We start from the raw sequence: 26,918 nt of genomic DNA, 5'->3' as shown, positions 1-26,918 counted from the left end.
AAGGAGGGAGGGAAGAATAGAAGTTCATTGGATTAGACAAAGGGTAATGAAGGGAAGGGAGGGTTTGGAAATAGGGTAGACAGTAGAATGAATCAGAAATAACTTTCCTATGTTCATGTATGAATATTTGACCAGTGTAATTCCACATCATGTACAACCACAAGAATGGGAAGTTATACTCCATGTATGTATAATATGTTAAAATACATTATTTTGGATAACCAAAAAGAACAAATAGAGATAAATAAGATTGGAGATAAGGCAAATTGATAGTTTTTAATATAATTTTTAATATTATGTTAGGCCATTTGCTAATAAACCTGTCTGACTCTCAAAAACAAAAGAGGAGCTGACCTTAGATTTGGGGCCAGCAGGGCTGCAGCAGGCTGAGGGTCAGTAGCAGAGGCTGGAGAGGGCTGTCCTCATGATACTATTTTTTATCTCTTGTATCAGAGGTCTGATACAAGCTTCATAACCACAGCTGTCCCCCCAAGGGGAGTGGGGGAACATTACCCACCCATTTTACCAAGTGACCCCTTCCTGGGCCAGGAGCAGAGTTGAAGCAGTTTTGTTAAGAGTGCAACCCCAGTCTGTGGGGTCCAGGGTCATTCTCCCAGAAAGAGAAAATTGAGAAGGGTCTGAAATAATATGGCTTCCTTTTCCCAGTCCACAGGAAGAAGGGTTTGCAGGAGACTGAGGCTTAAGTCCAGGATAGCACAGATATTCAGGAATGCAACTCTGGCCCAGGTGTATAATGTATACTAGAAACTCTCCCAACACACACACACACACACACACACACACACACACACACACACACACACACTCAGCTCCAGAGAAACCCTACACGAGGAAAGGAAGGAAAACCTGGAAAGGAAGTCATGCTGCCTCCCTCAATCCCAATTCAGCATGCAGAACCCATCTTAACACCCTCCGCTGGAGCAAAGTCAGCACTTCTTCACAGTCCCCACACCTGGACCTGGGGTCTCAGAATGACACCAGTGAGACAGCAGATGTGGTGAGACTTTGCCATATGCAGAGTCAGGCAAGGTTCTCTTTGGGAAGGCTTCCGAAAGAGAGGGGTCAAAAGCCACATCAATGACAGGAAGAACCCTGGCCTGGCTTGATGGCATGATAGTCCTGAGTGTGAGGGCAGCTTGGGAAGGTGGCAGAAGAAGTGGCAGGGTCATATGTGCCCAAAGAGGTAGAGATATGACCACCGGGTCAGGCTAATGCAGACCAGCAACATCTTGAGCTGGATGGAAGTCAGAGGAAGTAGGTGTCTGCCAGTGTCAGGTTCGGAGTGCAGGTGTCTCACTAGTGCTGGATTCTCCTCCTTCCTCCAACTAAGTGATCTTCACAGCCTGGCCTGGTCTCTGGACCTCACTATAGATAGTAGTGCAAGGCTCCTTTCCTTCCAGATGTTTTTCATCAACATCCTAGGAATACAAGAAAGAGAGTTCTTAGAGCAGCTTGAGGATAGAGTGGCCCCAGAGGGACCAGCAGACAGGTGATGCCCATTAACATGAAAAGCTTAAGCCAGGCATGGTGGAGCACACCCGTGGTCCCAAGATTTGGGAGGCTGAGGCAGGAGGATTGCAGGTTCTAGACCAGCCTCAGCAAATTAGTGAGACTATGCCTCAAAATAAAAAATTTTTAAAGGCTGGCGGTGGGGGATGGGTACTAGGGTTGAACCCAGAGGTGCTTTACCACTAAGCCACATCCCCAGCCCTTTCTATTTTTTTATTTTGAGGCAAGGTCTCACTACATTGCTTAGGGCCTCACTAAGTGCTGAGGTTAACCTCCCACTTATGCTCCTGCTGCTCAGCCTCCCAAGTCACAGGCATGTGCCACCACACCCAGCAAAGAAAACACAACTTTTTTTTTTTTTTTTTTTTCAGTACTGGGAATTGAACCCAAGGCCTTGGGCACACTTGACCACTGAGTTACATGCCAGTTCATAAATTTTCTTAATTAATATTTTCAACCAAAAAAAAAAAAAGACAGGGCCGGGAGATAGTTCAGTTGGTAGAGTGCTTGCCTCGCAAACACAAAGCCCTGGGTTCAATCCCCAGCACCACAAAAAAAAAAAAAAAAAAAAAAAAAAAAAAAAAAAAAAGACATAAAAAGAAAAGAAAAAAACACAGGGTGATAGAACAACAGGTCCCTGGGTTTGGATAGCCCAGGGCTAGGTGCTGTAAGACCTATGAGTGTCCAGGCTGGTCACCACTCACAGCTCTCACCTTCTGCTTGCATTTCAGAGACTCCGGTTCCACCAGCTGTGCATAGTAGACTCCATCATCCTTGACCCTGGGGTCCTCCGGCAATCCTGCACCCAAATCATGACAGACTGGAGCTTGATTCTGTGCCAGGGAAACCTCTAACCCTACACACACACACACACACACACACACACCCACACACACACACACACGCTGCCAGGAACCCAAGGACATCATGGTTATACCCACCATCCCCTCTACAGGGGCCACTTCCTGCCAGTAAAATGCAGAAGGAAGGAAGCCCAGGATCCAATGGGAGGGGGGAAGAAATCTGAACCCAGAAAGGAAAGTGCAACCTGCCTCTTTCCATCTCCATCTTCTTCTTTTTCTTCTTCTCACATATGTTCCAAAGGAACACTCCAACTCCCAGGATGAAAAACACAGCCAGGAGGGCCCCTACAATGCCTCGCATGCGGCTAGCTGTGAGCTCTCCATCTGAGAGAGAGTTAAGAAAATAAGAAAGTTATGAAGGATAGAGTGGAAGAGAAGCTGATATACCATTGCCAAGGGGAGACAGAAAGTGCAGATGTCAGAGGGGCCTAGTTGAGGATGAGAAGGATGAGCATGACAGGTCCATGCAAATAGCCAGGGGCCCAGTTCCTTCGTGATGCTGAGGAGACTGTGATGGACAAGGCTGAATGGGGGTGGGGGGGGGGGCTGTGAACAAGCTCATCACCCAGGAAAAACTCTCAATCACAAGGAAAGGCTCTCACTGCAATAGAGGTTTAACCCTGTACAAGGTCTTCAGTGAGGACCTCCCAAGGACATGCTCAGTCCACTGTGTCATGGGGGAGCAGCAGGAGTTTCAGAGCTATTCAGTGTGGAGTGAGCACCGCAGCAGGGGAGGGACAGGACAGGAGGCAGCTGCAGGTGAGGAAGGCCAGGGGAGGCAGCAGCTGGATCCAGGAGGATTTTTGTGGGGCATGTTGTTCTGAACTTGATCTTGATGGGAGGTGGGTGGGGACATGACAAGGGATGATGATTGACACTGACAAGTCAGAGTCCTCCAGCAGCCCCTGGAGGGAGATTTAGAGGGGACAGGGGTGCACACAGGCCCGAGGCATTCATACATTCAATGAAGCACCTATTGGGAGCAAACGCTGCAAAGACCTGGCTTGACACAAGCATGAACAGGGGGAAGGATGTGTCCCCTGCCCTCATGGTGTTCCACTCACAGAAGATTCAAATACACATGTGGATCTTTAACTCAGAAGGGATGGACGAGGACAGCTCCTCAGAAGAGGCTCATCCTTAAAGGCCGACAATGGCTTCACACATTAGGAAACTTCAGCAAGCAGTTGTGTGTGCCCTGTGTGAAGGAGGCCAACATCAGGGGCAGAGGATCTTCCAAGTCCTGAATCCTATAGGGACTAACTGGAGGTCGGCTGCCAGACATGACGCAGACAAAGGCCACATTCTGATCTGGACATGGTGGGTGGTGAACGGGGTGGGCAGATCCTGGAAGGTTGCTCCCGGGACAAGTGCGAAGGGCATGGAAGTGAGAGATACTTAAAGGCAGATGTGAACTGGATGTGACTCCGCACTTCTGGGTTGGAGCGACCATGTAAAGGCGAGTGTGTTAATACACAGAGCAGAGAAGCCAGGAACCCTCAGACGCCAGCGCCACCTGAGCTCCTGCAAGATGCCCCTCCCTCCTGCAGGTTGCACTCACCTTGGCTACAGATGTCAACAAGGTCTACAGTGGCATTTATCTGGTCCACTGGATTGCTGATGACACAGGTGAGGCTGACATTGGGCTGGCTCAGAGGCAGGCTCACGGCCAGGGTCCCAGGATTGGTGGATCCCGGTGTCCCTCTCTGCTCTAGCTCCGTGGGGAGGCCCTTGCTGCCCCAGGTTACATTCAGCACATCTAAAGCCCCTGTGGCCCCACACTCCAGAGTGACATTGCACCAGCTGGGTGTGACAGACACTGATGTGGTCCGGATCTGGGCAGGGGGCACAGGATCTGAGGAAGAAGGGGACAAAAAAGAGAGCCTCACACATGCCACACATTCTGCCCCTTATCTCACTGAAGCATAGGCAACTCCCTCCAAAGCTAAATACTGAGCAAGTGACAGCAGCCACTTTGCAAGCCTCGTGTGATTTCACTAGATTAAGCAAGGCTTCACATTCTTTTTTCCCCACGAGAAAATGATGGCTGAATCCCACTTTCCAGAGACCATTATTTCTAGAAAACAGGGGTCTTTTGGAAGGGGAGGAAGGGTGAGACATAAGAGCTAGTTTGGGGCCAGGGTCCTTTGCCCTGGGTCTTCAGCTGAGACAATGGCTGGGACTGCACAGCCCTCCTGTGCTCTGGGAGGACAGAGACAAGCTCGATGCTCAGGAGACACTGTGGGAGATACAGTGGCTTAACTAGAGACTGACAACTCTGCAGATAGAACTGACACTGAATATCTGGTCCAGACTGGAAGCGTCAGATTCACAGGCTAGTCTTGGAAATCCCAGAGAGCTACAGTCAAATCCACTCTCTCCACAGCGGGGTCTTCCCTGTGCAGAGAGGGACTGTAAAGAATCCAAGATTTGGCAAATGAATTTCCTAAAATGAGCAGCATCATAAACCTTCTCCTACCCTGTCAAGGCTCACAGAGCAGGATTTGCGGAGTCCTGTGTAAGGGAGGCTGGCCTCTCACTGGCCACTCACTGCAAGGATTGCAGGCGGTAAACTAGGTCCATGTGGATTCCGACTGTGGGAGAAGCATCATGTCCCCTCTGAGTCCACATCTTTATCCTCAGAACCTGTGAAAATGCTAGGTTCTGAGGAAAAGAGCCGAGCTTCACATAGGACTATCTGGATAATCCCAGAGTCATCACAAGGATCCTTAAAAGTGGAAGAAGCAGCCAGGCAGAGTGGCACACAGCCGTCATCCCAGCAGCTCAGGAGGCTGAGACAGGGGGATTGCAAGTTCAAAGCCAGCTTCAGCAACTTAGTGAGACCCTAAGCAACTTAGTGAGACCCTGTCTCAAAAATATAAAAAATTAAAAAGGGCTGGGGATGTGGTTGAATGGTTAAGCACATCAGAGTTCAATTCTCAGTACCAAAAAAAAAAAAAAAAAAAAAAAAAAAGCAGAAGAAGGAAGGCAAAGAGCAGGTGTGAGGGATGCAATGCAAGAGAGACTCCACCCTCCCTTTCTAGTTTAGGTAGAAGAAGGGACCATAAGTCAAGGGATGCTGGCAGCCTCTGGAAGGTGGGAAAGGTGAGAAAATGGATCTCCCCCTGGATCCCGCAGAAAACATGCAGCTCTGACCACACTTGGATTTTAGCCCAAGACAATCATGTCTGGTTTCTGACCTGTAGCATATTAAGAACACAAATTTGTGTTGTTTTAAACCACAATTCTGCATTGTTAAAACAGCAAAGGAAAACTAATATACAAAAGCTGTAAATTTAGTCTTATAAAGAACTGTAAATGTTACTGTAAAAATTGCCAAATTTCCATATGTCTCCCAAAACACAGCTGTGATTTTTCTCCCTGGTATACAATCTCAGCTCTACTGTTTGTGATGAATATCTGATGTGTGGATACCTGAGGAGAATCCTGTAACACGTGCTTGAAGAGACTCCTAGACTCAAAGGAAGGAGGTAGGCCATGGAATTAGGGTGAGGGTGTCACTTACCATAAACATCGAGGTGAAAAAATAGTTTAATTTCTCTTCCTTTATGAAATATGAACTGGGCCCAGTACTGCCCACTGTCCTGTGAGGTCAAATTGTGAATCCTCAGGGAAGTCATGTTGGGCACCTGGACCCTCTGCTTGTACTTGTCCTCAAGGCTAAACCATTTTGGGTCTTCTTTCCCATTCTGGATTCTCAGCAATAATGTAGACTGTGACTCAGAGCCAAAGCCCCAGGAGCTCTCCTCTACCTTGATATCTTCTCCTGGCTCTGGGATCGCATGCAACAGGACAGAACCTCCTCGGATTGCCTTCAGAGAAGTGGGGGTTCTAAATTCTTTAATCCCAGAACCATGAGCTCCAGAACTCTTGGGTAAAGTGCAGCAGGCACCTAGGACATTGGGAAACAGAACATGGATGTTTCCTTAAGGAGAACAAATGAAACAAAAATTCTCTTCTGAACCAATCCATCCAGCACCTTTCCTTGATCTAGGGAGGCAGCCTTGTACAGAGAATTGGACCTAATTCTGGGATCAAGTCTAGTTCTACTGAAGTACATTTCTGGGCATTTGTCTTCACTGGACCAACCTTCAGTTTCCTTATCTGTCTTGCAATGAGGATATGAAACAAAAGAGACTGTAAATGGAAAGCTCCTAGCACATTGTCTGGCTCATGCTAAGTGTGTAAGTCTAGGAGGTGGTTCCTAAAATGTCTCCCAGTGACCCCCTCCTAGTGTTCACACCTGTGTGTCATCCTAGCCCCAAAGCGCGTGCACCTGGACACTGTCTTCTGCTAGCAAAAGTGATGGTATGTCACTTAATACAACCATTTTACGCCAGACCATGGTTTCCTCCTGGCTCCCTCAAGCTCCCTCTCCTCCACCCTCTCTCCTGCTCACTCTGATCCGGCCAGCTGCCATGCCCACATGGCAGAGTCCTGAGGGCAGCCCCAGGCCAATAGCCTGTGAGGAACTGAGGCCTTCCAGCCAGCAGCCGCAGGGAACTGCATTCACTGTGATGAGCTCGAAGCAGAAGCTTCCCAGTGGAGCCTCGAGATGTGGACAACCCAGAAACACCTTGATCTCATTCTGTAAGACCCTGGGCCAGAAGAGCCGGTCATATACCAGGTGCTGGCCCCAGAACCTGAGAGACAATGCACGAGGTTGCTTAAAGGCAATCAGTTATGGGGCAACAGGTTACTGAACATAATTAACACATTCCTTGAAGGTGCTTCCACTTCCCCTTCCTCTGCAAAGTGTATTAGTCAGATAGTACTGGTCGTGATGTGGAATCCATGATAAATCTCTGAGACTTAGGACAGGGAAATTCACATCTCATTCATATTCCATAAGAGACAGTGAGGGAGGGGTCGTGCTACACATAGGCGTGAACTCTGCCACCCTGAAGCTGAGCCTGGGAAGCCCACAGCGTCCTCTCAGCCTCCTAAGGTCCCACAGCAGGAGAGGGAGACAGGAGAGTCACTCTTGTTTTCTCCCTGCAGCAGTGCAAGGGTAACCAATCTGTTTTCGGGTTTTGTGACCAGATGTTGCTAGGGACTGAAGATGTGGAGGAGCAAATGGAATGCTTGGTGAATACATGTCCCTGGAGCCCCCACCAGCCTTCCTCAGTGTCTGTCCCCTGCACAGTTCTGAGCATAGGCACAGTGGCCTCCACCCTGCCTCCTTCAGCCCTGCCGCTCCCATCGGACACAGCCCCAGTGAACCTGGGGAGCCTCTCTTCCTCCTGGGGACCAGGTAGGACTGAACCCACTGGGAGAAAGTGCATCACAACCATCTTGTCCTTGAGGAAGGACAATTCCTGCTTTCAGAAGCCCAGGCTCCACCTGGGTGTGCCACACCCAGTCCTCTCCCCAAATTGGTATATTCCCCCTCATGTCAGGTCCATCACTGCTAAGTGTCTATAATATCCCCAGGGTAGGCACACCACATTTGCCTTGCCACTCATCGGCTCGTGGGCACTTGGGTGGCTTCCACATCGTAGCTGTTGGGAACAATGCTGCAGTGAACATGGCAATGCATGGCAACGCCCTCCACACACCAGTTTCAATTGCTTTGGCCCAGAAGTGGGGAGCTGGATCACATGGGGGTTTTGGTTCAGTTTTTGAGGACCCTCCATTTCTTCAAAACAACTACACTAATTTACGTTCCCAGCAACAGAGTATGAGGGTTCCCTTTCCTGCCTATCTTAGCCAGTCCTCATTATCATTCATCATTGTGATAAAAGTCATGCTAACAGACGTGAGCAACATCTCACTGTGTTTTAAATTCTCATTTCCCTGATGATTAGAGATGTTGAGGATTTTTTTGTAGATCTGTTGGCTTTTCGTTTCTCTTCTTTGAGAAAGATCTGTTCAAATCTTTTAATCCAGTCACTTGTGTCCTTGCTATTGAGTTACTTAAGTTCTTTATACATTTTGGATATTGGCCTCACATCGGTTGTATGACTTGCAAATATTCTCTCCCAAGACATGGGTTGTCTCTTCATTCTGTTACTTCCTTTGCTGTGCAGAAGTTTTTTAATTGATGCAATTCTGTCAATTTTTGCTTTTGGTGTCTGTCCTTTGGGAATCCTACCACCCAAGTTCATGGAAAGTTTTCCTTTATATTTTCTTCTAGAGGCTTTTTCCATCCAAGTCTTATGATTAAGTCTTTCATCCATATTTGCATGTGAGGTGAGACAGGGTCAAATTTCATTCCTCTGCATGTGGATATCCCATTTTCCCGTTATACATTTACTGAAGACACTGTTTTTCTCCATAATATGTTCTTAGCACATCTGTGCAACACCACATCAATGGACTGTAACACTTGGGTTGATTTACGGAATTTCTTCTTTTTTCCATTGCTCAATGTGTCTGTTTTTATGCCAGTACCCTACTGTTCTGATTACAATAACACTGTATTTTGAAATCAGGAAGGGTGACACATCAGTTTTGTTCTTTTTGCTTTTGTTATTTGGGGTCTTTTCTGATTTCATATGAATTTAGGTTTTTTCCTATTTCTGTGAAAAATGTCATTGGAATTTTGATATGAATTCCATTAAATCAATTAGTTTATTTTACCCCATAACCAAAATGTTGTTTCATGAAGTCAAAGATATCAAAAGTTTTTAGTATTCATTGCTTTCATATCTTGTTTGAAAGGATAGCCCTCACTTCAAAAGTACATTTCTAATTTTTTCTAGTTTTCCAAGTTCTTTTTGTGGGTTCAATACTTACATTTAGTTTTTGATCAACCTAAAATTATTTTGGTATCAGTTAGGTTACACAGCTGGATGGTATAAAAGAGTGGTTATAAGATTGGACTTTACATCAGTGAAATCTGAGTTTAGTCTAGGTCTCCCATCTCCTTGGTTGTGTGAACTTGAACACTTACTTAACCTCTCTAGCTTAAGCTTTTCATCTACGAAATGGAAGTAATGGTGCTTTACTTCATTGACTTGTTCTTTGGATTTAAGCAGAGAAAAACTTTTGCCTCAGTATTCAATAACTGTGCTATTAACATTCGCTGGTGTCTTTATCACGATGAGCATTACTGGCCCAGCACACCCAGGTCAGAACCAGACAGTCCAAGTTCCCAGACTGGCATCCCTTCCTCCTCCAGCTGCTCCTCTCAGGGTCTCCTCCTGAGTCCAGGGATGGGATACAGGATTCAGACAGCCTTGAGTTCAGTCTCCTGGGTGCCTGTAGGTGTCAAGGTCCAGCCAGAGCTTTCCTGTTTACAAAAGCTGGAGGTTAAAAGGAAATTCATTGCTAAGCAGCCACCATTACCAAGAAGCACAGGACACCTGTGCAGCCAGGAGAGGTGGAAAGAGAGGGAAGGACTTGTTAGCCCAAGCTTGAGCTAAGATTTTCAATTTTATATTATTAACTCTGGTTGCTCATCTTCCACTTTCTTGAGTTGCTCTGTAATACAAAAGTATTATATGTTACGTTGAAAACAATTATCCAAGTTGTGGAGTTTTTAAGTGAAAGCAAAGCGTGCCCCACCCCCAAGGTAAGCACTGGCAATGACATGTACCCAGAAATACACTAGCTGTGTGAGGCCAGGTGTCTATTCATAAATGCCTCTCAACCTTCCCTCTGCCAGAGGTGTCACTGATTCTCCCTTTGAACGGGTTGTGACATCCTATGGTCCCCTCATTAATTAATGAGCAAAATAAAAGTATCCTTTAGCACTTTGGACATCCAGCCCAATCAGAGTTAAACACATTTAATGTGTAATTTTGGGTATTGAAATCAGGCCATACGCCGCAACTTCCCTGTTTCTAAAAAAAACTGTGATTCAAGTTACTTTGTCTGGGTGCAGCTGCAGACCTCGATAGCTGAGAGGAACCAAAGTCTTCCAGAACTGGAAGCTGAGAACCAGAATAGGGCCTTGTGGACTTAGATTAGAAGCCAGGATGCAGCCAGAGTTGCAGGAGGGAGCATAGGACCAGAGAGACCAGAGAGTGCACTAGTGAGTGTCCACAGGTTCCACCAGGACCAGTGTACCAGGTGGACCATTCCACCAAGACCCCTGATCACAGCCAGTCAGCCTTCTATTTCTCGTCCCTGCCTTAAATTCCTTCTTACTCATCCCTGGGAGACAGCAGTGAGCATGCCTCCTCTCTCCCTGTCAGGGGAACTAACATGAAGTTCCTTCTTCTTGCAAAGCCTGGTGCAGTATTGGGTCTCTACATGGGACACAAGTACTTGCTGGGTGTCAGTACAATCGTGGTCAGTAAATTGAACTGATCTATTTAATGCAGTACCAGAGAAACAGCCCGTTATCCAATAGGGGAAACAGGGCAATGGGATGCTCTGACAGACATTATTTCAGACCATCCAAAGGGATTTTATGAAATAATTGTGATCACAACAATGTCTGTGTTCCCTGCCAGCATTGTAAGAGGAGCCATTCAGAGAGATCTAGTGTTTTATGCTGAGCAGGCACTTCCAAGGTCTGGCAGAGGTTTTATTAGCTGCTTCTAAAGGGCACAGCTGCAGCAGGGCCTCCTAAGCAAGGTTTGCAGACCGCATTTGCACAGGATGTGAGGAGGGAGATGTCCTTGGGCAGGAGATCTGAGGACACCAGCCTTGAGATCCCCCCAGGAGCAGAGGCACAGAAGACAAAAGGACAGGTGGAGGAGGCTAGGAGCAGGATTCCTTCCCTCCCTTGGGGGTTGAAGAGGTGACCACAAGAACGGCCAGGGTCTCCTCTCTCAAGGAGTCCTAAGTAGGCTCACCAGCTGTGACTCCCTCTCAGGACACAGGTCAGGATGAGAAAGACAGAGCTAAGGACTTGCAGTGGCCATAGAAAAGTCCTGTCTGAGTGGGAGCACTGACAGTCACACTTGGAGGGTCTTCAGAGGTGATCTGTCTAAGCCCTCCTGTTAAGAGAGGAGGGGTTCCCCAGGGGAGTGGACCTTTGTCCTAGGTAGCACAGGGCAGAGCCAGGCCTGAGTCCAGGATGCTGCCCACCTGCTCTCCCCATCTCCCTGCACTTCCTGGGAGCTCTGCCCCTCCCTGCACTGTTGTCTGATCCTCCAGGACCTGAGCAGCTGCTGGAGTCTCATCCTGCAAGGGCCCTCCCCCGCGGGGGCAGGAGTACTTGGAGTGGCTAGCCAAGGGCTGGACAGCCAGCCTGGCCAGACTCCCACTTCCTGCAAGAGGGCACCACAAATACAGAAGAGGTTCAGCCCTGAAGAAGGAAGAGAAGCCATGGCCTCAGCCTGTGGGGAGGATTCGCCCCTGAGGCTGAACAGTGGACATGTCAGCGAGGATGAAGGGAGACAGAGAAGGGAGGCAGCAGGAGCTCTCTGCCCTACAGACGATGCTCCCCCTGAAGAAGGAAGAGAAGCCATGGCGCACACAGGAGTTCGAACTTCATCCTACGAAGTTTAAGACGCAACCATGGGTGTAAAACATCGTTCCTCTGTGTGTCCTATCCCTGTCACCATGCTCCCCAGCCACCAGCAGCTCCCCTCAACTCATGCAGGAAGCTCTAATTGCCTTCCTTGATGCCCTCTGCCCCATCTCTGTGCCTCTGCCTGGGGCCCATAGTGACCCAGACCCTTCTCTGGCTCCCTGCCTGCACACAGGGCTCGAAATTCAGTAAATGCTATTGCTATCAAGGTTGGGGGTCCTCACCGGTCCAGGACCACCCCCACTGCAGCCACCATTGTCTCTGGGAAATTCCAGTGTGAAGCAAGCTGTCCTCAGGTCCCCCTCCCCTTCCCCACCTCCCCTTCCAAATCACATGCAGGAAGCGCTTGCGATCTGAACCATGATACGGGAAGTTCTTCATCACCACCCTCACTATCACTCTCTCCCCCAAGCAAGGGTGAATGAGCAGGGGACAATCCAGAACCCAAAGAAAACCACAACTGTGGAGCTTCAGGTTTTCAGAAGAGATGAAGAACAATTTTGGGGTGATGCTCCTCCCAAGAACAGCCTCTGACCAAACTCCTCTGCAAGGTGCTTTGTCTCCCTCAGTTCCACGGAGGTCAGGCCTACAGAACAACCAATGTTAACCTTCCCAGTTCCTGTGTGACTTTGACCTTGAGAGAATCACTTTATTCCTCTGGTCAGATTCCTTATCCCTAAAATGAGAAATTCTAAGTTCGTTCTCTCCCTCTCTGTCTGTCTCTTTCTCTCTCTGTCCCTCTCACCTCCCTCTTCTTCTTTCCTTTCATCTTTCTTTCTTTCCTCTTCTTTCTTCCTCCTTCTTTTTCTTTCCTTTTGTAATTTTCCAATCCCAATGCCTATGAGGAAACACTATACAATTTAACATACTTCTTCATTTAAATAACATTATAAAAATGGGGAAAGTCTGCACTTTGCTGTTCACAAACAGTTGCCCATTTATAAGTACCATGCACTAAATGATTGTGCCACTGGGGCTCCAAACAGTTGCCCATTTAAAGTGGGGGCCCAACCCCTTACAATTGCAAAGTTCACTGTTCACTGAATATTTCCTGTTTCACAAGTGGTCTCTAATCCATTAAATTTCATATAATTCCTTGCAAGCTCATTTAATAGCTGGGGAGTACCATAACAGTAAAAGTTTTCACCAACTTATCCAGAAGAACTGAAATCAGCAAACTATAGTGGTACGTGAATTTCAGTGTTTATAGATAATACAATTGACATTAGCTAAGTCATGAAATGAGCCAAGGTGTCGATCAACAGATGAATGAATATAAAAAATGTGATAGGGCTGGGGTTGTGACTCAGTGGTAGAGCACTTGCCTAGCATGTGTGAGGCACTGGGTTCAATTCTCAGCACTACATATAAATAAATGAATAAAATAAAGGTCTATCGACATCTAAAAAATTTTTTTTAAAATAAAAATGTGATAAACCCATGATTTTATTCAGCCATAAAGAATAAAATTATGTTATTTGCAGGAACAGGAGAACATCATACTAAGTGAAATAAGCCAGATTTAGAAAGTCAGAGGTTGAAATTTTTCTCTCACATGTGGAAGTTAGAGATTAAAAAATATTTTTTTAAATGAAGTATCTCACAAAGTAAAAGAAAGATGCTAGAGGGAAGGTTGGGGGTCAATGGGGAGGGAGGAGGGGAGGTAAAGGGGAAGGATAGGATAACAAAATGAACCAAATTATGTCATGTGCATGTATAAATACACCAAGATGAATTCCGCTTTACTGTATAATTAGAATACATTGATATATTAAAATATACACATAAATAAGTAGAAAGAAGACCAGAAGAGCAGATAAAGTTGGAAGAGCGGGAGGGAGGACAGAAAGGAGAAGTACTGTGGAATTAATTGGGACAAATTATGTTATATTCATATATGACTATGTTACAATGAACCCCACTAATAAGTATAATTATAATAAATAAACATTTTTAAAGTTTTCACCAAAATTCAATTCAGCCGGTCATGTTATTTTTATTAGCTTTTATTTGCTTTCTTTATACATACAAACAACATTCTATCATGTCATAAATGTGATATATGGCTCACATGGCTCATAGTCACTGTCAGTAGTTTTTTCAGTTCCCTTTCTGTTTAACTTCCCAACCTCCCTTCACCCCTTGCTATTTTCCTGCACAATTTCACCTCCTGTAGCCTGTGTTAGCCGCCACTATTTTTCTTCCACATGTTCAACCATAAACATGTGGGTGTGTAGAGGCTCTTGTCCTTTTATTAAATAAGGATTTCACGGTGTTCAGTTCCCTGGATCTAGCTGATGAGAATCCATGCGTCTTACCTCATGGAACTGGAAATTCTTCTCAGAATACCCTTAATATTCCAAGGCGCAGGTGCTCCAGATACTACTTAGTTTGTTCAGTCTTGCCTCAATTGAAGAGCACCTCCTCTGTTTTTCCAGGGTTTTGCCAGGAATGGTGATGAGATAAACGAGGTTTCATCTGAGGTCTCTGGGCCCGAGGAGCATTTCAGGGTGGAGGGAAGAAGCCCAGACCACAGGAGCTTCCTCCAGCTCAGACATCAGGGTTCCAGCTGGGCCCCCTCCACAGAAGAGCTGCAGAGGCCCGAGGACCCTCAGAGGTGCTGCCTCCTCACCCCTCTCCCAGGGAACAGGCTTCTGGGTCTCTCTGTCCCTCTCCCCAGGCAGCTCCAGCCTCTCCCTGCTCCTGCAGCACAGGCGTCCTCAGCTCCCTGACAAAGGTCCCCTCATGGAGCCAAGGCTGCCCTGGTCCAGGGTCCCCAGTTCCTCACCACAAAAGGCCATTTCGCTCTTTCCTTTCATCCTGGGGCTCTACCAGACACACGGCATTTGTAAATGACAACAGCGCAGCTTTCTCCTTTTGTTTCCCAAAGGCATCAGAGTCTCAGAGCCCTCCCAGGACAGAAGGGTCCAGTTCTCCCAGCACCCTCAACTGCCCTCCCTTCCAGGGAGCCCGGCCACTCACAGAGAAGGCTAATGACTCTCAGGAGCCTGGTGGTCCAGCAGAGATAGTAGTCTTGTGAGCAGTGTTCCATCCTGGCTGCCTGCCGGCCTCTTCAGCTGCAGAGGAAACATCAGAAAGGGGAACCCGGCAAGAGAGGAGGAGCCTCCCTACTCGAAGGCAGAGCTACGCGTCAGTATCGGAAAGCCCACCAGAGTTCGCAAAGGCATTCTCATTTGCTATATATAATTGCAGAATAAATGTACAAACAAAGGGACTCTGGGCGGAAATCTGGGTTTCTGGCATCCTGTTGGCAAGCCCCCTCCTGCAGACAGAGCCAGCTTGTCATTGTCATGCAAACACACCTGCCCCACACCACCTAGGCTAACAGCTCTGCCCAGACAGCCCTGATCACCAATGCCAGCCTGTGGCCAGGTATGGAAGTCTCCTCTTACAAGCAAGCCTGAGCTACGCTCTCCTTAGTTCCTCTCCACCTGTCCCACTCAATAACTCACAGTTCTTCTCTGATTCCAAGAACTTCAACTGTCAGTTGCCTAAGGAAGAGATTGTGTTCAAAAAAAAAAACAAGCAGTAATAAAAAGTGGCAACCGCCACATCTCCAATGCAAATATTTGCAGTTAGCTTTGAGTGGAGGCTTTATGGCTTCTGAGTTCCTGTTCATGCTAGTCCTCTCTATGTGCTCAGGCAAAGACAGGCTCTTCTGTCTGTGTCAGCGCACCTCACAGCATCCAAGAACTCCTCTTCCTTTCATACTTATACGTCTGCTATAAGAAAATCTTTGGGAACTGTTTAGATTGTGTGAGGGAATGGGAAGAGAGCCTACAGAGGGAAGCAGGCAAGTAGCTGGAAGATAGGATCACAGGGATCAGCCAATAAATGTTCCAGCTGACAGGGTGCCGGGAACTTTTCCAAACACCACATCTGATATTCTCAATAACCCAGCCATCCTACACTAAGGTACACTATGGTACACAAAGACACAGACCAGCCACTTGTGTTAGTTTATTAAACACTGCATGGTGCTGTTAATACTTTAGGGAGTTAAAAGAAAGTTGCAGAACAGCAACAGCCGCAGTGGCACATGCCTATATTCCCAGTGACTCAGGAGACTGAGGCAGGAGGATTCCAAGTACAAGGCCTGCTGGGCAACTTAGCAAGACCCTGTCTCAAAATAAAAAATAAAAATAAAAAGAGCTAGGGATGTAACGCAGTTATAGAGAGCCCCTGGGTTCAATCCCCAGTACCACAAGAAAAAAATAAAACAACAAAGAACCATGAAGAAGAGTGTGCTTGCCACCAAGAGCCAAATAGAAGAGAAACAGAGATCAGGGATATGGAGGGCCCAAGGAAAACAAGAGATATAAGAGATAATCTTGAAAGCAGGCACACCCAGGAATTGATGGGAATTATTAGGAAGGTTCTGGGCCTCTGTGAGACATGATGGGAGGTCATGTCCATATTCTTTGAGTATCTAAGGGCAAGACACCCCAGCTGAGGGTTGGGTTATATGAAAAATAGAGTTACTACATATCTACTATCTGTCAAAGGCTTTACATGTGTTACTTCAGTTAATTCACATTACATGTTGAAGTAAATCCTCAAAACTCTATTTTCTGAGCATTACAGGCACGTTATAAAGGAGTATCCTGAATGTCCAAAGAGACTAAAAACTTGTTCAAGGTCATAATTTGAGTAAGGGTCAAGGATCTCAGAAACTGTCAAAATCAGCCCAGCCATGGACGTGCCCCAGGAGGGAAAGGGAGTGAAAGTTCGGAGAAGTTAAGTCAGGACACTCAGATCCTAAGGCAATCCAGGGTTGCTGTTTCCTGGAGTGGGGAAGGTTAGGTGCCCAGGCAAATGGAAGGTTGCAGGAGAAGCTCTGTCTGTGCCCTTTTCCCTGGCCTTCCTGCTTGGGTGAAAGAGAAGAGCCACAGCCCAGTCCTATAAGGGGTGCAGTGGAGCATCCAGCAGCTCTGCACCTGTGCTGGGCTGTCCTCCTTCCCTCTCCCTCTCTAACCCTATTACTATTTGATGGTGAAAGAAAATGTGTGTGTGATCTTTTTCATCAAAAATAAATAGAACAGGGCCAGAGTTGTGGCTCAGTGGTAGAGTGTTTGCCTGGCATGTGTGAGGCCCTGGGTTTGATCCTCAGCATCACACATAAATAAAAATAAATAAATAAATAAATAAATGTCCATTGACAACTAAAAAACAATTTAAAAAATAAAAATAAACAGAACATAAATAAATAAAACATCAGATCATAACAAGAGAGTGGGTGGGGCAGTTTCAAAGTCTCATTCAGGGAGAAGTATGCAAATTCTGAACACCTTCAGCCATAATTGGGAAATAATGAATAATTCAATGTCTATGTTAAACTGTGAAGAGTAGAAAATATCAAATACCAGCCTGGCTTGGGGGTGCATGCCTGTAATCCCAGAGATTCGGGAGGCTGAGGCAGGAGGATCATGAGTTCAAAGTCAGCTTCAGCAAAAGAGAGGTACTAAGCAACTCAGTGAGATCCTGTCTCTAAATAAAATACAAAATAGGGCTGGGGATGTGGCTCAGTGTTCAAATGTGCCTGAGTTCAATCCCCACTACCAAAAGAAAAAAGAGAAAATATCAAATACCTTCAAAACTTTTCTCTTCCATGAAAAAAGTAAAATTGTTTACTCATTAGGGAACTTTTTCAGAACTCTGGAAGTTAGCCACTGGTTTGCAGTAACAGAAAGAGTATTTATTAAAGGAAAGTAGCTGAATCTCAATAAGAACAAGGAATCCCATAGTGTTTTTAAAAGTCTTGAAAAATAGCACACTGTACTTATGGTGATAATCAATAACATGAGAGGGGCAAGAGAGACCCTTTCAAATCTCATTACCAATTAAATGTCATGATCTGAACTCAGTAACAAGGAAGTTGACATGACAGAACTTGGTACTCTCCCACTGCAGTCTTATCCAATAATTTGTCAACTTGTCAAAAGCAATTGTATACAGTCATTTAATGTCCTGGCTGGGGAAGTGGATAAGTTAATGGAACAATATACTAATTAGGGCCTTTAAAACTAGGGCTGAACATGGGACTCATACCTGTAATCCCAGCTACTCGGGAGGCTGAGGTGGGAGGATGGCAAGTTCAAGGCCAGCCTGGGCAACTTAGTGAGACTCAGTCCCAAAAAAATGTTTTAAATAAAAATAAAAACAGGAGGCTGGGATGTAGCTCAGCAGTAGAGTGCCCCTAGATTCAACCCCTAGTACCACCAAAAAAAAAGAAAACCTGGGGAACAAAATGTCCATACAGGCCTTGACATTTTTTTTTTCTTTCTTCTTTTTTTAAATAGAGCTTTGTAGTTATACATACTAGTTGGGTTGATACTGACAAACCCATACATGCATGGAAATCGATTTCAGTCCATGATTTCCCCCTTTCCCTTCCCATCCTCTCTCTCCTCTCCCCTTTTCCTTCCTCTACACTACTAGCCTTCCTTTCATTTATCTATTAATTCATATTTGATTGGTTCTTTATGTTACCCTATCATTCCTCCTCTTCCCAATATTTTATTCTAGTTTCCTCATACGAGAGAAAACATTTGACCTTTGAGTTTCTGAATTTGGCTTATTTCAGTTAGTATGATTTTCTCCATTTCCATCCATTTACCAGCAAATGCCATAATTTCATTCCTTTTTATGGCTGAGTAGAACTCCAGTGTATAATCCATTCATCTCTTGTCAGGTATCTGGGTTGATTTCCAAATTTTAGCTGTTGTGAACTGTGCTGATATATACACTGAGGTGGCTATATTGCTATAGTATGCTGAATTTAGATCTCTTGGGAGATCTACTAAGGAGTAGGATAGCTGGGTCACATGGTGGTTCCATCCCTTTTTTAAAAAGTTTTAGTCGTAGATGGACATGATCTCTTTATTTTATATATTCATTTTATGTGGTGCTGAGGATCAAACCCAGTGCCTCACACATATGAGGCAAGCGCTCTATCACTGAGCCACAATCCCAGCCCCTCATTCTGATCTTGAGTCTCTGTCTTCTTAGTCTAACTAAAAATGTATCAATTTTCCAAAAGTCAACTGTTAGTTTTGTTGATCTTTTCTATTGTTTTTCTAACTTTCACCTTTTTTTTCTTTTTCAGTGCTAAAATTGACCCAGGGCCTCACATGTACTTAGGCAAGTACTCTTATCACCAAGCTACATCCCAGCTGTTGCTGTTGTTGAATTTTGTTTTAATTGTATTTTATTTTGAGATAGAGTCTGGCTAATTTACCCAGGCTAGCCTTGAATTTAGATCCTCCTGCCTTAGCCTTCCAAGTCACCTGGATCGCAGGTGTACATCACCAGGCTCAGATCCTTGTGTTTCCATTCGCATGGGAGGTCTTTTGCCTTTGCACTTTCAGACTGCATGGTTCTCACAGGTTACATGAGCCTTCTGTAATCATCATAGAGTTGGCTCTTTTTTGTTCATTCAGCCACTCCATTTCATTTTATTGGAGAATTTAATCCATTTATATTCAATGTTATTACTGATAAGCAAGGACTACCGCCATTTTGTTACTTGTTTTGTGGGTTTTTTGTTGTTTTTTTTTTGGGGGGGAGGGGTGTTGTAAATCCTTTATTCCTTTCTTCCTCTTTTGCTGTTTTCCTTTCTGATCAGGTGAGTTGCCTAGATCTAGTGGTATACTTTGATCCCTTACCATTTAGCTTTTATGTATCTATCATAGGTTTTGCTTTGTGGTAGCCATAAAGCTAACAGAAAATATCTTATGGGTATAATAAATAGGGTGTCTTAAGTTGGTAACAAATTGATGAAGAAGATGAAGAATTGTAGTTACGGGTGACTAGAGCCCTTGGGTCCCAAATCCCTTTGCCTGTCTGCTCCCTAGCTGAGTCCCCTTTTGCCCTTCTCCCCACACAGGGCCATACTTAAGGGCTCCACATACATTGTTTCACTCCATTATCCATACAGAGCCTTTGGTTTCCTGAGTGCTGACTTCTCTGAGATCCTCTCTGAAAATATTTTTCCTCCAACTTCCTTTTCTATTCTCACTTACTACCTCAGCGAATATGTTCTTGCTATTTTAACTCAGATTGGAGTTAACAAATGAGGATAAGCATTGCTATGGCTTACATAATGTCCCCTCCAAAATTCAGGTGTTGCCAATGTGGTACTGTCAAGAAGTGAAGCCTTTTAAGAGGTGATTAGTCCATAAGGGCTCCTCCCTGGGGAATGGGATTAAGTCCCTTAGAAAGGAGGCTTCATACAGTGTTCTGTCTCTTGCTTTTGGGGGGACTCAGCACCATTCCATGTAAGGACACAGCATCTCCTCCAGGTGGAGAGGGCTGTATCAGACAACCGAATCTGCTGGCACCTCCAACCTGACTCCTCAGTTCCCATGAAAGTAGCATGTACCATTCCATGAGCAGCATTTGGGAAGTAGCTTTATTCCGTAAGGCTGGGCAACTCAACAGTAACCAGGCTTGGGATGGGGAGCTCCCAAATGTGGGTGATAAAAATACCTGTGTTAAGGTCACTGATAAGCCCCTGTGCCCATGGCAATGAGACAGGAGCCTGCCCTGGGCTAAGTCCCACAGGGTTAAGGATGGGAGGAGTCTGATCCATGGATACATGGGGCCTGGTCAACCTGGTCCTGCTGAATTTACACAGTAGAAGTTTCCCAGACAGCTACATCATCTTCACCACCCCGCACCTGTCTGCAAAGCACTTCACCTGTGAGAGGTTTTGGGTACCATGTTTACCTTTCCATTTTACAAATGAAAAAAACTGCAATTTCAAAGTATGATATTAGTAAACCCAAGTCCTGGAAAGTCCTTAAGTGTTAGAGCCAGAACTAGAACCAGGTCTCCAGTCTCCCTGTCCAATGTTTTTTCCAGATCCAAATTCCCCTCTCAGTGAAGCGAATCTCCCACATTAACATGGTGTATGAATCATCTGGTTCAGGCCCCAGATTGGACAAATATTAGGTGCTGGACCCTGGGCGAGTGATATAACTTCTCTAAACTCAGTTCCCTCATCTGTAAAGTGGAGACAATTGTTTCTATCTCATTAGAAAATACTCATAAAGTGTCTACTCCCCTTCACTTTGCTCTTGATCCCTCTTGTAGTCCCCCTTTCCCAGATCACCTTCCTGACTTGTGCACCCCTAAGTAGTCCCTACATGGCCACATCTTCTTAATCCTATTTTCAGGGACCCTTTACTTCTCAGAGGGAAATTTTGAAAAGCCATGCTGAGCTGCATAAAGGTCAGGCCAGCCCCAGGCAGCACCTCCCCTCCTCCACACCATCCCCAACTGGAGGATTCAAGGCCTGTGGCTGCCTCGGGGGCCTCAAGGCAGCCTTTAGCCAACCTCAATCCCCTCCCCCTACACTCAGTGAGCCCTAAACAGGGCTGTGCCTCTAGTTGCAAGCTTCACTCGGACATGCAAAGACTGCTGGCCTGAGATGCCTTGACTGGTCTTCTAGATGGGCGGGAGACCTTCACCAGCTATGAGCCATGGACTCCTCCCTGGAACAGTGAATGCTGTCCTCCACCGGAACTCACAGTCTGCTTTCACAAGGTCTTTTCCTCTTAGTCTTAACCATTCTGTCCACGGTCCCAACTGCATTTGCTTTTAAACCTGGAGAAACCCCCACTGGTGGAGAGAATGCTCTGCTTTATGCTTGTGCCCCAGGCCCACCCAGAGCTCCCACCCGACCTCCGCGTCAATGACAGTCACACCCCAGCCACAACAGAGAGAAGCCTTTCTGCTGGGCTCCCTTGAGTTCTGGAGCATTTCATTTTAGAGTAGTGGAAGACCAGACACAGACTTCCTGAGTGGTTCTTTTCTCTACAGTTCTCAGCATCTCTCACTATGCAGTGTAGATAGGCAGACCTAACATGAGTACAACCTTTTTCTACCCCAGGGCCACTGCTACTCTACCCCAGGAAACAGTGTGGCTCTGCAGACTTCAATCTATAGCCCCCAGAATGTGCCTACAGACCACCGTAGTTCTTCCTGATTGGGCCCCTCCTAATGTATCATATATGCTCAAGAACAAGACCAGCAGCTTTCAGTTCAACTATCTATGTAACCTGGACAAATTTCTATTTAGCAAATATTCACTGAACACCCCTGTGCCTTCAATAGCCCCACCAGGAGCTGTTCACTGGGAAAATAATTCCCCAATTATGGAAGTCCATCCCATCCCCTATAGACCTCAGAAGAACACCCCATCATCCTCCACCCTACCCACCAGCTCCCCGCTGCCCCAAAGTAAGATCCTTCCCTGCCAGCCCCTGTCAGATGTCTGCTGACTCTTCCAGATAAAGCTCAGATGACCTAGGAAGATGGCCCAGTCTTCCACACACAAATTTAGTTGCTCAGGGCTCTGAGCTCCCTCAGCACTCTTAGTGCGGTATTGGTCATCTGTAATACAACCATGTGCACGGAACTCTGACCCTCTCCTCTGATGCAGGACCAGCCCTGTGACCTGGTGAGTCCAGGAGGCCCTCAATGTAGGCTGGTGCAAACGCAGGGTCTGTTGCTCACCCCAGTCCCCACTCTGCCTCTGAAGACTTGGGAGTGTAACATGTGCTCGAGAACAAGATAGCAGATTTTAGATAAGCTAAATGTACAGCCTGGACAGGTTTCTGTTCAGCAAATATTTACTAAGCACATCTGTGCCTTGATACTAGCTGGGCCTTTCTATCTGGTCCTGATCACCATCTGCTGCAGTCTGGAACCCTGAGGCAGCTGCTTGGCAACACAACCTTAGTATCACTTCCTCTGACATACACCCTAGCCCACCTCCATAAAGTGAGGGTGGCTATAAGGCAGGTCCAAGATGGCTATAGTTAGGTTCCTTCGCTGAGACTTCTAGCCAGCAGTTTTTAGTACATAGCCAAGGTCATAAGCACCCTGATTCAGCATATATACCGAAGATCATAAATATTTGCTTGCAGGCATGCACTCTTATGTAACCTATTAGCAATGTGTCTTCTTTGACCTGAATATTTCAAAAGGCCTATGAAAAGACAGGGGCTAGGGCTGCTGCTACTTTCAAATAAAGCACGTCTACTATGCCAATTGTGCCTCACATCTTCTTTCACCTGCTGGGATCCTGAATCTGTTTCCCAGGGTCTGAGCCTCAGCCTGACAGTGCTTCACCTGCTTAAGACCCAGGCAAGGCTCCATCGCAGGACTGAGCCCAAAGACAAAGTCCAGGGTCTGTCATCTTGATTTCCAGAGTAGACTTGCCAGACATGTGGTTTACTTCTTAAATTCATTTATTTCTATCAACAACAAAAGATGAGCTAGAGGAAAGAAATAACTCAAATTGTGAAATGATTCTAGTCAGGCCCAAAAATAAATATGAGATAAGAGTTATAAACCCATAGGTTACCTAGATCCACTTCTGCTTCCACCTGTCTCTCAGGCGTGAGCTCCTGCTGTCCCTGGATACCAATGTGCAGGTAACCATTTGACAGCTGGCTTTTCTGGATGGGGGAAAGAAAAGATTTCTGGTATTTTCCAATTTCTGTGGTATAAGTTCGCCTACTATGGCTGATTTCAAACTGCCAACATCATGAAACTGAACACAGAATTGGGAAAAAATGCACAAAACCAGCCCACAAACCACATTCAGCTGGCTCCAGCACTCATTGTTTGGAGGCAAGTCTAATGTTTCAATACATAGGACACATTTTACACACAGCATGTCCCCTAAACACCAGCCAACTACCTCATGAGGGAAAAAAGAGAATATATACCAAAGTGAGAGGAAAACTTGCTGAGAGATGGAATGATTCTCTCCAATATAGCAGCACCCTAAGGTATTCACAAGAATGATTTTAATTGCATTTGATTTCCACCTTAAATTCTGACTCTTCCTTTCAATAACCATAGATGAGGTTTAGTTACTGCTTACTCACCCTCCACTAAGCAATACCAAGATAGAGTCTACTAAGCTACCAAGTGAGGTCCCCACCATCTACCTCCCCACAAGAAAGCACAGATGACATTTCCTTTGGGACCTCAGCATGCTGGGAGGCCTAATTTGGAATCCTGATAAGCACTGATTCTACTCCTGCTTCTAAGCTGTGTAAGGTTTGCTGGTCCTCAGTGGCCTCTTCTGCAAACTGAGGTTAGACCTCATTTGCAGGTCTACTAACCAGACTAAATAGACGTGGTAAACAAGCAGAGAGTACAGTACAATACTGAACAGTGCTGCATTTCCTTAAGACCCAGGCAAGACTCCATCACAGGACTGGGTCCAAAGACGGAGTTCAGTGTCTGTCATCTTCATTTCCAGAGTGGATTCACCAGACATGTGGTTTATTTCTCAAATTCATTTATTTGCCATCAACAACAAGAGATAGAGGAAAGAAACAACAACCCAAATTGTGAAATAATTCTACTTCCCCTCCTTCCATTCCACCAGGGACAGACAAGGATTGAACCAAAGTCAGGCAACGTCCCCACTTAGTGGATGCACTCAGAATTGCCCAAAAGGAACAGCCAGGTGAGACCCTATCTCAAAATGAAAATGAATTTTTAAAATGAATAAAAAGAGTTAGGAAATGTTGCTCAGTGGTAAAGTACTCCTGGGTTAAATCCCCAACACCCTAAAGAAGAAAGACCTCATGAAGTATCTGTTGTCTTTCACCTTGTTCTTGACCCTCTAGTCCCCCTTTCCCAGATTCTGATAAATGTCACCTTTCTACACCAAAATAGACATGAAGAGCAAAGGAATAAAATAGAAGACACAGAGACAAACCCACAAACCTATAGCTGTCTGATATTTGACAAAGGTGCCAAAAATATATTTGGGGAAAAGACAGCCCTTTTAAAAAATAATGCTAGGAAAACTGGACAGCTATATGTAGAAAAATGAAATTAGACCCCTATCTTTCACCCCACACAACACTCAAATTGAAATGACTCAAAGTTTTAGGAAGTAGACCAGAAACCTTGCAACTGCTCGAAAAAAACAGGGTCAACACTCCATCATATATGTGCTGGTACCACCCGGGGTGTCACTAAACTAAAAAGTCTCTGCACAGCTAAGGAAATAAGAGTGTGAAGAGAGATCCTACAGACTGGGAGAAAATCTTGGCCAGCTATTCCTCCAATAAGGGATTAATATCCAGAATACACAAAAAACTCAAAAAAAACTAACACATACACACACAAAAAAAAAAAACAAATAACCCAATCAATAAATGGGCAAAAGAACTAAACAGAAACTTCTCAATAGAAGCAACACAAAAGACCGATAAATACATGAAAAAGTGTTCAACATCTCTAGCAATCAGGGAAATGCAAATCGAAACTACACTTAAGACTTCATCTCACTCCAGTTAGAATGGCAATGATTAAGAATACAAACAACAATAAATGCTGGCAACGTGATGGGGAGAAAGCTACACTTGCGCATTGCTGGTGGGACCAGTATAATCATTCTGGAAAGCAGTTTGGCAATTCCTCAAAAAACTAGGGATGGAACCACCATATGACCCAGCTATCCCACTCCTGGGTAATATCTGAAAAGATCTAAAATCAGCATACTACAGCAACACAATCACATCAATGTTTATAGCAGCACAATTCACAACAGCTAATTTCTAGAACCAACCCAAATGCCCATCAATAGATGAATGGATTAATAGATTGTGAGATACACACACACACACACATACACACAGGAGTTCCACTAAGCCATTAAAAATAAAGAAGTTGCCTGGGTGTGGTGGCGCATGCCTCTAATCCCAGCGGTTTAGGAGGTGGAGGCAGGAGGTATGCCAGTTCAAAGCCAGTCTCAGCAATTTAGCAAGGCCCTAAGCAACTTAGCGAGACCCCATCTCAAACTTAAAAATAAAAAGGGCTAGGAATGTGGCTCTGTAGTAAAATGCCCCTGGGTTCAATCACCAGGACCGAAAAAAAAAAAAAAAAACGAAATTATGATATTTGCTGGCAGATGAGTAGAAATGGAGAACATCATGCTACGTGACATTGACCCAAAGGTCAAATGTTTTCTCACATATGTGGAAGTTAGAATAAAATAAAGGGAAGGGGAAGGAATAATAGGATAACATACAGAACCAATCAAATATGAATTAATAGATGAGCAAAAGGAAGTCCAGTAGAGTAGAGGAAGGAGAATGGGAGAGATAAGGGAGGAGGGGAAGGAAAAGAGGGAAACCTTGAACTGAAATCAATTTCCATCCACGTAAGAGTTTGTCAGGATGAACCCAACTACTATGTATAACCACAAAGCTCTAATTTAAAAAAAAAAAAAAAAAAAAAAAGATGAACTGTGAAAGAAAAATAAATAAACCTCACTTTTCTAACTTCTGCACTCCTCAGTAGTACCTGCATGGCCACATCTTCTCAGCCCTCTTTTCAGGAATGCTGCCTAATTTCCCCTAAGACCCTTCATATCTGAAAAGGAGATTCTCAAGTCTATCATCCATACTTTAAGTCCAAACCTCCAGGTTTTTACAATATTTAACAACAGATTTCTGGTGTTAATCTTGGCAAAGTCAAGAATTAGATTAAAAAAAAACAGAATCCCAAGCCTATGATAAAAGACTTATTATATTGAAATTTTATATAGTTCATATTTTATATAACTTTATATTTTTATAATATATAAAATATTAATATATTATTACATATTGTAACATCATACAATGAAAGACATTCCTAATAGAGTGTCCTTGTCAGGGGACAGTACTGGACCTGCAAACCAAGATTCTGTCCTCCCACAATGGGATCTTCTCCCAGCAGCAAGGAGAATGGTTGGACATAGACCCTGAGACACGAGGGTGCTGGGACTATTTCTGCACATTCAGGAACACCCTGAAACTTGTTGACCCAATTGAAAATACCTGTCTTCAGGGCGGCTTGCTCACAACTCTGATCCTGGGACTGGACTCTTGCTGACCAGTACTGCTTCTGTGCTGCCCAATGCCTTTCAGGCAAGAAAACCTTCCCTGGATGCCGGTGCCGCAGCTTGCTGTCCTGGGAAAGACTGCGTCTAGCACTAGGCAGAAGAGCATCTGCATGTAATCTAGCAACGATTTTGT

The 26,918-nt window shown here is 45.3% G+C and overlaps 1 protein-coding gene across 2 annotated transcripts; it reads right to left on the bottom strand.

Annotated features, from left to right (window-relative positions):
- Positions 1 to 257: 257 nt before the first annotated feature.
- Positions 258 to 26,918, bottom strand: LOC306643322 (SLAM family member 8-like). 2 transcript variants are annotated; one of them, XM_079109372.1, is made up of 8 exons: positions 26,721 to 26,918; positions 14,824 to 14,918; positions 5,920 to 6,306; positions 3,955 to 4,248; positions 2,583 to 2,717; positions 2,235 to 2,329; positions 805 to 1,439; positions 258 to 770 (listed from the first exon to the last, which is right to left on the bottom strand). In XM_079109372.1, exons 2-7 carry the CDS (start codon positions 14,891 to 14,893, stop codon positions 1,347 to 1,349), a joined length of 1,074 nt encoding a protein of 357 aa, XP_078965498.1. In that variant the 5' UTR covers positions 14,894 to 14,918; positions 26,721 to 26,918; the 3' UTR covers positions 258 to 770; positions 805 to 1,346. The 2 variants fall into 2 exon arrangements, with proteins under 2 accessions (XP_078965498.1, XP_078965499.1); XM_079109373.1 differs by lacking the exon at positions 26,721 to 26,918 and having other exon boundaries at positions 2,244 to 2,329; positions 14,824 to 15,402.

This window comes from Sciurus vulgaris (genome assembly GCF_902686455.1).
Source record: "Sciurus vulgaris genome assembly, chromosome: 1".
Classification (NCBI taxonomy): Eukaryota; Metazoa; Chordata; class Mammalia; order Rodentia; family Sciuridae; genus Sciurus; species Sciurus vulgaris.
This window is presented reverse-complemented; position numbering and strand designations above follow the sequence as displayed.

Excerpts from the sequence above, each read along its gene's own strand:
- LOC306643322 (XM_079109372.1), bottom strand. The coding sequence starts at position 14,893 with ATGGAACACTGCTCACAAGACTACTATCTCTGCTGGACCACCAGGCTC. Across the intron at positions 4,249-5,919 it reads TTTTCACCTCGATGTTTATG|ATCCTGTGCCCCCTGCCCAG; the intron begins GTAAGTGACACC and ends CTTCTTCCTCAG. Across the intron at positions 1,440-2,234 it reads GCAAGCAGAAGGTGAGAGCT|GATGTTGATGAAAAACATCT; the intron begins GTGAGTGGTGAC and ends TTGTATTCCTAG.